At 43.4% G+C, this 13,959-nt stretch overlaps 1 protein-coding gene across 2 annotated transcripts in view; it reads left to right on the forward strand.

Annotated features, from left to right (window-relative positions):
* USP4 (ubiquitin specific peptidase 4) overlaps nucleotides 1-13,959 on the forward strand; it is a gene marked incomplete at both ends in the record, with an annotated part of 38,146 nt that overhangs the window by 12,282 nt on the left and 11,905 nt on the right. Inside the window, 7 exons of one of the 2 annotated variants that reach the window (XM_084247982.1) lie at nucleotides 3,261-3,401; nucleotides 4,213-4,330; nucleotides 6,745-6,918; nucleotides 9,110-9,268; nucleotides 10,356-10,580; nucleotides 11,328-11,411; nucleotides 12,582-12,676. In XM_084247982.1, coding sequence (XP_084104108.1) covers nucleotides 3,261-3,401; nucleotides 4,213-4,330; nucleotides 6,745-6,918; nucleotides 9,110-9,268; nucleotides 10,356-10,580; nucleotides 11,328-11,411; nucleotides 12,582-12,676 — 996 coding nt within the window. The remainder of the gene's footprint in view (nucleotides 1-3,260; nucleotides 3,402-4,212; nucleotides 4,331-6,744; nucleotides 6,919-9,109; nucleotides 9,269-10,355; nucleotides 10,581-11,327; nucleotides 11,412-12,581; nucleotides 12,677-13,959) is intronic. The other variant, XM_084247983.1, reaches the window with a different exon arrangement.

A 13,959-nucleotide genomic window follows, 5' to 3' on the forward strand; every position in this document is an offset into this window, starting at 1 on the left:
TCATGCACAGTCCATCTAGCAAGTAGGAAGGCACATTGGGGAGTTGTGCAGTGGGAGGTTTTAATATAGAAAGGGACAAAGCTATTAAAAGAAATTTCAGGCAAAGATATGTTCTCTTAGGGAAAGGAAGAAGGGTCTTATACAGGTTATCTGACTAGAATGGAGCAGGAAATTCCAGTATTGATTGGTTTAAAATTCTACTTTTAAGAGAGAAACTAGTAAGATTAGGTTTTAAGTCTTGGTGGGGCTTGGCATAAATAACTCCATTTGAGACCTGTTTCTTTTTTAACAGGGAAATGTAGATAGATGAAAGTTTAAGTAATTGATGGAGGAAAATAAAAGTAAATATAGATACTAATAAGTAAATGGAGTACTGGAAATATAAAAATGGAATTTCTAACTTTGAAACATGTTGCATCAGTTAGGAAGGTATGGTAGCAATTAAGAAAGACCTTAAAATCAGTATGTTGGGGCCTCCCCGGTGGCGCAGCGGTTGAGCGCTGGGTTGCGAGGCTGCGCGCGGCCTCTGCGGCGCCGGTTCGATCCCCGGCTGCTCCCCGGCCACCAGAGGAGGGTCCCACATGGCGCGCAGACCTCTCCTGCCGCCCGCTGCTCCCCTCAGCAGTGCACTTCGGTCCTTCTGCCTGCTCTGCTCCCAGCTCTGGCTCTGGTGAATTCTCTCACCCTCCCGCGCTTCTGACTGTACCCAGTGCATGTATAAACAAAACAAACAAACAAACCAGCAAACAAATAAATAAAGCATGCCTCTATAAAAAAAAAAAAAAAAAAAAAAAAAAATCAGTATGTTAAATAAGATAGATGTTTATATCTTTCTAAAAAGAATTTCTGAGGTGGGCACTCCAGTGCTGGTATTATTAGAAACCCAGCTGCTCTGTCCTATTTCCCTGATGTATGTGGCTTCTATTTCTTTCTTTTTTTTTTTTTAAAGGTATATTTTATTTACTTATGCATTCAAGAACTGGGGTGTAGGCTATTGGTGTTGGGGAAGGGGTAGGTGGGTGAGAGGATTTACCAGAGACAGAGTGGGGAGCAGAACAGGCAGATCCACTGAAATACACTGCTGAGGGGTGCAGCAGGTGAGACTGGAAAGGTCTGCTGAGCCTCCCTGGCTGTGGATCAAACTCATACGGCAGATAGCTTGATAGCACTGAGACTTTAATCCCTGCACCACCAGGGAGGCCCCGGTGGCTCTATTTCAAATGTGGTTACCTCTTGGTTTTGGATGATTGCTGGAGCTGAAGCTAGAAGTATACCTGCTTTTAAGTAGCTAGGAGGAGAAAGCAGGAAGGACATGCCTCTTCCTTTTTAGGAAGTTTCTCAGAAAGCCTTTTTTTTTTCCCCCAATATTTTATTCATTCATTCATTCATTCATTCATTCATTCATTCATTCATTCATTCATTCATTTATTTATACAAGCACCGGGTACAGTCAGAAGCCTGGGAGGGTGAGAGAATTCACCAGAGCCAGAGCCGGGAGCAGAGCAGGCAGAAGGACCGAAGTACACTGCTGAGGGGAGCAGCGGGCGGCAGGAGAGGTCTGCGTGCCATGTGGGACCCTCCTGCGGTGGCCCGGGAGCAGCTGGGGATGGAACTGGTGCTGCAGAGGCTGCGGGCAGCTTCGCAACCCGGCGCTCAACCACTGCGCCACCAAGGAGGCCCAGAAAGCCTCTTTTTTTAAACCTATCTTTCTTCAAGGGAGGCTGGGAAAAACCTTTTAACACGGTTGCAAGGTATCCAGCTATAAACAGGGGGGTCAGAATAGCCATTGAGAGGTGAAAAGAGAAACCCTTCTTTATCAATACATCTTCTTTATTAATGTGTCGGGACTTTTCCCATACTGCCTAATTCTCTGACTCTAGCTGGGTGTTCTCCAATTTCACTCAGTTCTACCTTAGAGATAGCATCAGATCCCACACATTAAGGACTCAGTCCCACAAAACTGCCCCCTGTTAGGTGCCAGTCACAAATCTGGTTATTGCTTGTGCTTCTGATGATCAGCTATAAATCATGGGTTCCCATGATCCCTTCCTTAGGCTTGTTAATTTGCTATAATAGTTCACAGAACTCAGGAAGAGTTTACTGATTAGATAAGTTTCTTATGAAAGGTTGTAGGTCAGAATAGCAAGGTGGAAAACTTGCAGCAAGCAAGTATAGGGGAAGGGCAAGGAGCTTTCATGTCCTTTTCAAGTGTGCTGCCTTTCTAAAACTTCTACTGTTCACCAACTTGGAAATTCATCCAAACTCCATATTTCAGGGTTTTTGTGGAGGCTTCAGTGTGTAGGCATGACTCATTAAATCACTTGGTGATTGGTAATTGAACTCAATCTCCAGCCTCTCTCCTCTCCCCAGAGGTGGGATTGGGTATGGATGGGGCTGAAAATGTTAACCCTCTAATCACATCTTTGGTTCTCCTGGTAGCCAACCCCCAGACTCTCCTTTCACTGTGATCACTTTGGAGCTATTTCAGGAACCAAAGACCAAACATAACAAGATGCACCCAGTACTCTTACCACTTAGGAAATTACATAAGTTTTACGTACCAGGAGCATGGACAAGATCAAAATAAGTATTTCTTACTGTGAATCACAGTATCGTAGGAGGCAACTCAGAAACCTGAAAAAGGAAAATTCAGTGGAATGCAAGAAACATGGGCAAGAACTGAGAAGTATGGTCATTAGAAAACATGAAATAAGGAGGCTGAATTAAGTGCAGCTCTAAAAGTAATTGGAATAACGGTAGGTGGGTTAAACCACTAATCAAAGATATAAAATCTCACATCGAAGTTTCTTTAAAAACATTTCTAAAAAAGATGTTTGGTAATACATTGTCTACATTCTAGAACTGGAAGTATACTTGTAGCTAACTGTTTTAAGTTGGGTTAATTATTTTGGAGGAAATTGATCCCTTCATGCCACTTTCTGGGTCTTTCACTGGTAACTGTTAAAATTCAGGGAAGTTTATGATTTACAGATCAAATCGGGATGCCCTGAAGATCAATCTTTGTGGTTTTTCCTACTGAAAGATTCAGTAGATGACCATGTTGATTAACGAGATAGGAAGACCAATTAATTTCTTGACTTACATAAAATTTATCTGTAAGTACCATGAAAATAGTCTTTTTGCAATTTATTTAAAGTAAGTGCATATGGAGACTATTTCTTGAGAAGAGACCTAAGGCATTAAATAGGGCTTGCTTTTTGCAAAAAGTCAGTAGCATTGTTTCTGCTTCTCTCTCTCAGATCAAGCACTGCGCCTAGCAGAAATTTTACTACCTCTCCAAAATCATCAGCAAGTCCCTATTCCTCAGTGTCTGCCTCTCCCATTGCAAATGGTGATAGCACTAACACCTCTGGGATGCACAGTTCCGGTGTCAGCAGGGGGTAAGAGCAGGTCCTTTCACTTTGCTTCCCTTCCTTCTGATTCCTTGGCCAGACTGTACCTGGATTGCTGCTCTACTGCTACACTAAGCCTAGTGGGATTAGAATTTCCCAGGGGAATGTGCTGCATGAGTTATTCACTTCAGTTTATACCCACAATAAAGTGTGTTTCCTAGTTCTGACTTACGTTACTTGTACTCCTGAGAGCTGGTGTTTTCTTCACAGCCTAAGTCACTGGTGGGCATAGGGGATCACTGCATTTGTCTGTGAAGGGAAGGGCTAGCCATATGACAGAGTAGCTATGAGGGGATGATTCTCAGCTGTGGGAGAGTCCTGCTTGGTCCCTTTCTCGATGGCTGTGATCCTTTGTTTTCAAGAATACCTGCCACACAGCATAGACAGTGTGGAAGAGGAGGGTAAGGCGAGAGAGAAGGTACGCATGAACACTCAGGCATAGTCAAGACTGAGCGTGGCCTTGTGGATGGTGGCAGGTGTAAGCTCTTGATCTTGGTAACCAGAGTATTACTCCCTGAAGTTACCTGGTAGTTAACCTTCTGAAGGGATACAAAATCACCATTTCCAAAGTCTGAAAATGGAGAATAACTTTTTTCTCCCTAAGGATATGCTTAAACACCCACTATCTTGTTAAGTCCAGGGTGGGGTTAAGGCTGGGGTATGGCAGGATACTAGAGAGGGAAGTAGAGAGAACTTGTATCATGGCATTATTATCAGGCCCTAGAGGAACCCCAGAAGGCATTCTCAGAGCATGTGTACAGAACTCACATTTATTTCTCATGTGGATTGTGTTTTCCAGTGGATCTGGCTTCTCTGCTTCATATAACTATCAGGAAACCCCATCATCTCATATACAACCTGGGCTCTGTGGACTTGGAAACCTGGGAAACACCTGCTTCATGAACTCTGCTTTGCAGGTAGGGGGAGATTGTCCATCTAATTAACACTGTGTAGGCATGGAGTGTTGCCAGCTCTGAAAACTCACCCGAGCTTTAGTGTCCAGAATTTTATCGGTGCTTTATTGCCTAGGCATGATTGGTGATTGCCCAGATGGTTAAATTCAGTCTCACAGTGGACTGATATCATCTGACCCCAAATCTCACACTGTCATATTATTGGTCTTTCTGGAATGTCTAGTTGTTACCCTAAATCACAATATCAGAGCCTAAAGTCCCTTCCCTCCACCCTGCCCTCTGACCTGGTGAACAAAGATACTCCTACCAAGGAAAATACTCTATGGGTCAACAGAATACTTCCCAGAAACCAATTACTCTACCTGGGGATTCAGAGGTGAACAAATCAAATACAGTTTTTGTCCTCACAAGTCTTACAGTCTAACTTTGACCTTTGTTGGATTACCAGGGAAAAGATAAGATGGTTTGTTAAAAGATTAGTTAACTATTCTGTGGTGAGGTGGGAATAAGCCCCAGTACTGAAGAGAAAAGACTTGAGATTTGACTTCACATGGGCATGTTTTCTTAAATCTCTTTGTATCATCAATTTTTCTGAACTATTGAAAGAGGATAATAATAATGAGGAGGTTTATAGCTCTAGATATAAATATCAGATGAAAATAAAAAATTTCATGATCTACGCTTCTAGCTCATGATGCTGGGAAAAGATAAAATCCAAAGGAAATAGAAGAAGGGAAGTAACTGAAATAACATAAATTAATGAAATACAAAGTGCATTCATAGTATAGACAAATTTGATACTTTGTAAGAAAACAAATAAAAATTGATAAACCTTTAGGAAGACTGATAAACCTTTGGGAAGAAAAAAGAGAAAATACAAATCATTAATACCAGAAATGGAATAAGAAACATTACTATAGATCCTACAGGCATTAAAGTGATTTTTAGGGACTAAGAACAACTTTATGCCATTAAATTAGACAGTTTAGATGAAATGGACAATTTGTTAAACTTGCACAAGAAGAAATAGAAAATCTGAATGTCGGGCCTCCCCGGTGGCGCAGCGGTTGAGCGCTGGGTTGCGAAGCTGCCCGCGGCCTCTGCGGCGCCGGTTCGATCCCCGGCTGCTTCCCGGCCACCGGAAGAGGATCCCACATGGCGCGCAGACCTCTCCTGCCGCCCGCTGCTCCCCTCAGCAGTGTACTTCGGTCCTTCTGCCTGCTCTGCTCCCCGCTCTGGCTCTGGTGAATTCTCTCACCCTCCCGCGCTTCTGACTGTACCCAGTGCGTGTATAAACAAAGAAAGAAAGAAAGAAAACATGCCTCTATAAAAAAAAAAAAAAAAAAAAAAAAAAAAAAGAAAATCTGAATGTCCCTGTATTTGTTAAAGAAAGCCTTACAACAGAGAAAATCCTTGTTTTGGATGACTTTATTGGTGAATGTATACAGAGCTTTAGGCAGAAGTGATACCAACCATATATACTCTCCCAGGAGTAGAAGAGGTACAATTCCAAACATCATTTTATATACTCTGGTATAATGTGGCATATTCTGATACAAAACTCTGACAAGGAACATTTTAAAGGGCAGTTTTTAGACCATGTTATCTCATACAATAGATAGATATTGTTCCATAAACAAAAGTTGAGCAAATCAAATTCAGTGATGTCTAAATAAAATAATTACCGTACAGGCAAGTGGAGTTTGTTCCAGGAGAACTATGTTGGTTTAACACCTGAAGAATTATTCATTGTCATTTAACATAGTAGCAGAATAAAGAAGGAAACCATATGATCCTATCAATAGGTTTAGGAAAATTATTTGATGAAGTTCACCATCTACCTTCATTTTTTAATTTGGAAAGTTAAAATTAATATGTACATGTACAACAATATTGTTTATTGGGTTCTGTACTATCTAATATCCTGATTTCCCCGCCCCCCCCATAGAGTTTTGACTCTAGTAAAACATTTATTCTTCACTTTATATTTTACTCTTCTCATGAAACAGTGGAATGTTCCAGTCACTTTGAATAAGAAATTGTCATCTTAAAACTTAATATCGTCTACTGACTTGAAAATCAGTTGCTTGTGAGGTACCTGGGCAGCCGGGCGGGGTGGGCGGTGACACACAGGTTTTAGTGTAAGCTTTGTAATCTTCCTGTAATCTTCCTGGGGTGTCTTAGGTGTTGAGTATGAATTCTTCAAAGACCATACCCCTGGGAGGTTACCCACTAGGTAGGCCATCAGTTGGACTTCTGGGAGACTGTGCTTTGTTTGCTGTTTTGAGCCAGTTGAAGAATCTTCTGAGCACTTCATTTTGTTGGAGCTGACACTCATTGGTCCTTTAGAACTTGGTGTATCTTGTATCTGTGTGCTCCCCAGAAGGGATGTGAGTTCTGATCATGTTCTCTTTCAGTGCTTGAGCAACACTGCACCGCTGACTGACTACTTTCTCAAAGATGAGTATGAGGTCGAAATCAACAGAGACAACCCACTGGGAATGAAAGGGGAAATTGCGGAGGCCTATGCAGAACTCATTAAGCAGATGTGGTCTGGAAGGGATGCTCATGTGGCACCTCGAATGTTCAAAGTAGGTTTATAATATATTCTCCTTTTCCCTGTTTTAGGGAGAATGGTTTAATGTTGTAATGAGGAATTCCTTTACCTGTATTTTGGGATTAAGATAGGATCTGAGACTAAAAGCACCACATGATGAACCAGATGCTTCTTTTCTATTGTCTAGTCATTCAGCACCCACTTATCTTAAAATGTCCTTAGGGGGACTCACTGGTAGCTCAAGGGGTTAAGTCTCAGCACTATGGAAGCTATTTGCAACCTCTGCAGCACGAGTTCGATTCCTGGCCAGGGAGCTAACCCACATGGTGCAGCAGACATCTTCTGTCTTGCCTGCTGCTCCCCTCAGCAGTATATTTCAGTCAGTCTGCCTATTCTGCTCCCCACTGTATCTCTGGTGAATCCTCTCACCTCCCACAACTCTGGCCTATACGCCCAGCTTTTGCATGCATAAATAAATAAAATAAATCTTTAAAAAAAAAGTCCTTAGTCCCCACCTCTAGGCTAGAGATATTTCAGAGTACATTTGTAAGCTGGTTGCTCAGAAAGGTGGTGGCAGTGCTCACTATCCTAAACCAGACCATCAAGATTTGATTTAAACTCCAGTGACATCTGCAGGATAGTCCTAGGTTTTCTTAGCCTGGAACCAATACCACCTGTGGTTTGAGTTGGGCCCTCTAAGTTAGGAATCAGGTTCATATTCTTGGGAAGTCATGTGAGGGACAGTTCTCACTTGGAGTCTATTAACTGGAAAGATTGAACAGGAGAAGGATGAACTGCAGTAGATAATTGGAGCAACTCAGCTTTCCCCTTACCCTTAACCCTAAATGTTTTCTCCTGCTGAGGGGGGAGGGCCTTTCCTCAGTATGTTGAAATCTGAGAAATCCTGTTGAGCCTGCACCACCTGGGGTTCATGGAATTTTCATGAAGCCCATTATAGGAAAGATATGCATATTTTTTATTCAATGAGGGAGGGAAAAAAGTACTCAAACTCAATGAGAAAATTAAGCCCTAGATAATTTATTGAAATTAAAACCTGATTCTTTAGTCATATTTGCCTATGAGAAATATATGTAAATTCCTATTTACATATTAGATCATAGAAAGACTAGAATTGGTGACAGGACATAGTGTTCAAGCTAATTGGCAGAAAGTATTTAGAGAATATAGTATAGAGTCTCTTCAGTGATGTACATGGTCTCTTCCTTTTCTGGTGTGATAGTTGCTAGTCACTTGGAATGTGGTTAGTGTGAACAAGGAACTAAATTTTTATTTTTTATTTTAATTTAAATAATAATAGCCACATGTTGTTAGTGGCTATGGTATTGGACAGCATAGGTGTAAAGCAGTGGGTCTCCAACCTTGCAATGCATCAGAATCTCTAGGAGGACTTGTTAAAACAGACTGTTGGATCCATCCCCAGAATTTCTGATTGTATAGATCTGGGGTGGGGCCCAAGAGTGTGCTTTTCTAATAAACTCCCAGGTGAGGGCCTCACCGGTGGCGGTTGAGAGCTGGGTTGCAAAGCTGCCCGCAGCCTCTGCAGCGTCGGTTCGATCCTCGGCCACCAGGCGACGGTCCCACATGGTGTGCAGACCTCTCCTGCTGCCCGCTGCTCCCCTCAGCAGTATACTTCGTCAGTCTGCCTGTTCTGTTCCCCGCTCTGGCTCTGTTGGGTTCTCTCACCCTCCCGCGCTTCTGACTGTACCCAGTGCTTGTATAAATAAATAAATAAATCTTAAAAAAAAAATAAACTCCCAGGTGATGCTGTTCCCACTAGTTGGGGACCTCATTCTGAGGGTCACCGGTGTAGAGGGTTCTAGGAATACGAGGGCTTTTTGTATCAGGAGGATTCCTCTGACTTATGCAGGTAACATTTGTAAAGTTCTTATAGAGATTGAACCAAAGAAGGAAGTTAGAGAGGGAGTCATGCCAGTATTTAAGAGGCATGATTTTCTGAGATAGCACTCTTCACTCTTCTCTTAGGGTAGTGACCCAGGTTCTAGGTCAGTCATTGACTTTCTGATCTGGGCCTTCTCTGTGGTGAGAACTACTGGCATCCTTTAGTCCCTTGAGGAGTTACTCTTGGCCATTGCTACCGTAGAGTTCTTTGCTGTCCCAGCTGGTTGTGAAAAGCTATTTTTCCTGGCTGTTTCCTGTCTGACTGCATTGATTCTTTATATTTTATGTCATTGCTTTTGTTGTAGACCCAAGTGGGACGTTTCGCCCCTCAGTTTTCTGGCTACCAGCAACAAGACTCTCAGGAGCTGTTAGCCTTTCTTCTAGATGGACTACATGAAGATCTGAACAGAGTGAAGAAGAAACCCTACCTGGAGCTGAAGGATGCCAATGGGCGACCAGATGCGGTATGATATTGAAGATTTCTGAATAGCAGTACTCTAAAGAAGCTGCCTCCTGTTGAGAGTTGCAGGGACATCTTTCTGCTTTTGAAATATTGGTGCCAAGACCCTAGTTGCCTTGCCCTGTTTTTGGTGATATAAATGTGGACTATGGTAAAGAAATGTATTCTAGGTCAGAAAAAGCAAGCTCTGGCTGCGCCTTATGCTCCTCTTGGGCTTCTCAAAGTTAGAGTCAGTTTGCTTATTATAAATTTAATTGGTGAACCAGAGACTAGGACACTGAAAACTGTTAAGTGCCTGTAGTGTGGGCCCTTGGGCTTTCATTAAAATTCATCTGTGTATTAAAACAGCTTGTTATTAATATTATTCTGACCTATGAAAGGAGAAATTAGTGTTTAACTTACCCTGTCATGTTGGGGAGATCAGAGATCAATATGAACACTTCAAAATAACAAGATTTTTTTTTTAGATCTATTTTTATTTATGTATCCAAGAAATGGGGTCTAGGCCAGAGGTGCAGGAGATGAGAGGATTCACCAGAGACAGAGTGGAGAGCAGAACAGATGGATCTACTGAGATATATTGCTGAGGGGAGGAACAGGCGAGACAGGAGAGGTCTGCTATGCCCTGTGGATCAGCTCCCTGGCCAGGGATCAAACTCATGCCACAGTGGCTGGTGATAGCTTCATAGCACTGAGACTTTAACGCCTAACCCCTGTGCCACCAGGGAGGCCCCTAAAATAACAGCTCTTAAATGAAAAGCTGAACTGCACTATAGATTAAAACCTCACTGAAGGGACTTTGAATCATTTAAACACCACACAAGGTGGTCTGTGTGCCCTGTTTCAGGGCATCTATTTCTCATAAGAGGATACACAGTCACCTTGCTTTCCATAAATCTTAAAGACGCTGTTAAATGTGGGGTTGGGTGTAGCATTGGCGTGGTTATGAGTACCACGTTATGCTAAGAGCAGTCCTAGCCCTGGCTGGCCTGGACCAAGTTTTTGGCTGCTTCAGGTCCATCTCAGGTTTTTCTGTGAATGGATGCAGGGGTATTGAGAATGTCTTATTTATCCCTTCCCCTTTCTTTCAGGTGGTAGCAAAGGAAGCCTGGGAGAATCACAGGTTGAGGAATGACTCTGTGATTGTGGACACGTTCCATGGCCTCTTTAAGTCTACTTTGGTTTGCCCAGAATGTGCTAAGGTTTCTGTGACCTTTGACCCATTTTGCTATTTAACTCTCCCACTGCCCTTGAAGAAAGACCGAGTCATGGAAGTTTTCCTGGTTCCTGCTGACCCTCGCTGCAGACCTACCCAGGTAAGAGAATTGGCATCCTCATGGCACCCCCTGCTGTGACTGCTCTCTAGACCTGGACAGTGAGACTACTTCCATCTCCTGCATTGGAAGCCCGTCAGTTGCCTCTGGTGGGCTTGTCTGAGTTTGTGCCTTTGAACTTCATCTGACATTTTTGTAATCTGTGCCACTCAAGGCATATCATGAAGGTCCTTTTAGCCTTCTCTGTTATAACCTGGAGTGATCCTTGAATCTTAATACTGGAAAACCAGAAGCAGGTTACTCTCTCTGGTCACATTCACCCCTAAATCAGCTTGGAGAGCTGGCCAATACAAAAGACCAGATGAGAGCTGTGACCAGCATGTCTTAGTATTTAACCCTGCTGATGACTCACTGCATGACAGTATTGCTTAGCCTTCTGACTTTAGTTTCTTCTATCTAAAGAAAGATGACATGTAGAACTGGTGGCAGTTTGTACAATTTTAACAAATTTTTAAAGGAAGTTAGTGCAGGACTGCCGAAAGTTAAGAATAAAGTAAAACTGTTTTAGGAGGGAAAGAGATGGCCCAACTCCTATGTAACTGCCAAATAGAGAGGCAGGTGCTGACAAAGATTTGCCAGTTTGCTCTGCCAGCGACTTATCTGGGCCCTAGCCTTATCATGCACTGACTCTGAAAGACCACTTCTGTCTCCCACAATTCCTGCTCTTCCCAGCTCATCTCCTACCCTTTGCAGAACACCCTGGTCACTCTGCCCATCTCTCCTTTGCAGTACCGCGTGATTGTGCCACTGATGGGTGCCGTGTCTGACCTGTGCGAAGCTCTCTCCAGGCTGTCTGGAATTGCTGCGGAAAATGTAAGGCGGGGTAGTCAATGGCACTTAACCTAGTGGGACACTTCATAGTCCTTTGGAGTTTATTTTCAACCTTGTAGCCACTTTGGCAGACCCTGCTGATTAGGTCTGGTTGTCCAGCCTTCCTGGCCCTTGATCACTGTGCCCACTGTGGCTGACACCATCCCTTTTTGCCTGGAAAACTCTGTCTTTCCTCTGTCAAAATCATACTAACATGGCCAGAGGACCGGGAGTAGGGCTGTGCCTCAGCTTTTACACCTCTTCCTATACCACTTCTACTGTAATGTGAAAAGCTGGAAGTGCTTTTCTATCCTAATTTCCAAAAGTCTGTGAGTGACATGAAGAAGGTCTTAGTTGAAATCTTTATTTAGAAACAACTACCCATGCTGAATTTGCTATTGGGCCTGGCCCTGTGTGGAAGTGGGCAAAATGAAGACTACCTCTTGCATGAGGACCCATCCTCCTGGATGCTTCCACTCCATCCCCTCCCCTCCTAACCCCACTCCTTCCTGGTCAGTACCCTTGCTCCTCACTACTCTCTTGGACCTATGCTGTTTCCAGGCTGTTCTACTATATGCTAGACATGATGTGGAGACTTCTGGTCCCACAGGAACTTCCCCAGAGGCTTTGGATGACTACCAATCTCTGGTTGGCACGCCTCACTCTTCCTGTCACTTGAGAGCAGATCCCATTGTGAACTTTGGGGAGATGTTACCAATTTGTTCTCTGCTGGTGGCAAACATGCTGCTCCCTCTTGGAACATGTTCCTTGAGCTCTGGGGCCAGCACTTTAGCAACACACTATTTTCTTTCTTTTTTTTTTTTTTAAGATTTTTTTATTTATGCATACGAGAGCTGGGACACAGGCCAGAGATGTGGGGGGTGAGAGGATCCACTAGAGACAGAGTAGGGAACAGAACAGGCAGATTGACTGAAATACACTCCTGAGGGGTGCAGCAGGTGAGACAGGAGAGGTTTGCCTTGCCATGTGGGTTTTTTCCTGGCCAGCTGGGGATCGAACTAGTGTTGCAGAGGCTGTGGATTGCTTCATAGTGTGGTGTTTAACCCCTTGAGCCTCGAGGCCGGCAACACACTATTTTCATTTGTTCCTGGATTTTAAGTGGTTAGTAGGGGCACTCTTACTCATCCTTTAATCTTTGTTATTGTTTCTTAGATGGTGGTCACAGATGTGTATAATCATCGGTTCCACAAAATTTTCCAAATGGATGAAGGTTTAAACCACATCATGCCTCGGGATGACATCTTTGTGTGAGTACTCAGTGATTTCTGATGCAGAATCAAAGGAAACAACAGGCTTTGCCTCATTGGTGTCTCCACTGCAGAAGTTCTGGCAGTCAGTGCTTGCCTGGATTTGCTTGGACGCTTGGGGGCAAGAGATGGACGTTCAGGGGATTGTGGGAGCCATGTGCTAAGAAACAGTGCATGGTGAGGCACTTCATAATTAGATATTCCAGATAACTTTCCTCATTATGTGCACAACCTTTTATCAATAGTTGCTACCCATTAAGACCTGCGTAGTGGTCTTACAGATGGTCTTACTGTCAGAAGTGTTTTTCTCAAGAAGAGTCGCAACTGTGTAAGGGGCTATGGGAAGATAGGGAAGGGATACGATACTGGGAGGTCTGGTCTTTTCTTTGCCACTAGCAGTGGTTTCTTAGCCAGGTGTCATACCATTGATCTCCATTTCAGAAATGATGGGAAGGGTTATTTTAACAGTCTTTTTTTAGCTCTGACATCCTACAAGCTTGAGACTCAGTTTTCTTATCCCTTTGGGAATAGTACACTTTCACTGTGGCTGGTCTTGACTCATCCTGAGTCTTCTTGCTTCAAGGCTGCTCTGCGTATTAGCGTGTGTGTCCCTCTCCCAGGTGGAGTAGGGTGGAATGTGAGCTTGCTTGTGCTCCCAGATAGCACTTGCTCAGGTAAGCTTGAATGTAGGCCATACTCATGCCACCTCTCTCACTCCCTCTCACACAGAAACTTGCTTCAGCTGAGAAAGGATTTTAGGATTTTGTTTTTGACTGAGCAATGCAGTAAGGCCTATGACTTCTAGGTCACTCTAAAAATTGCTTCTTGACTGCACCCAAGAATCTAGTTCTATTCCCACTGTGTAAGCTGCTTCCCCACTCACAGCTGCCCTCCCTCGCTTTACAAATGGAGGGTGCCAAGGCTCATGCCGAACTGCAGATATAAGGCATGGGATAGTCAGCTTTCATAGCCTTTTCTGACCCTAAGTCCTTAACACAGGCTCCCTCAATTCTGGAAACAAGCAGTTGCATGCACTCGAACTGAGAGGAGCTGGATGGTACCCTGTGGGGAGCTTGAAAAACCTGCCACAAATTTAGGAATTTTCAGAGGGCTTGAGGGCCAACCAATAGGTTAGAAAATTGTTTTAAAGACAAATTGGAATTATCTTGTTTTTTTTTTTAAGATTTATTTATTTATGCATACAAGAGCTGGGGTGCAGGCCAGAGATTCAGGGGGTGAGAGGATTCACCAAAGACAGAGTGGAGAGAAGAACAGGAGGATTA

Source organism: Talpa europaea, assembly GCF_964194135.1.
Source record: "Talpa europaea genome assembly, chromosome: 11".
NCBI classification, from domain to species: domain Eukaryota; kingdom Metazoa; phylum Chordata; class Mammalia; order Eulipotyphla; family Talpidae; genus Talpa; species Talpa europaea.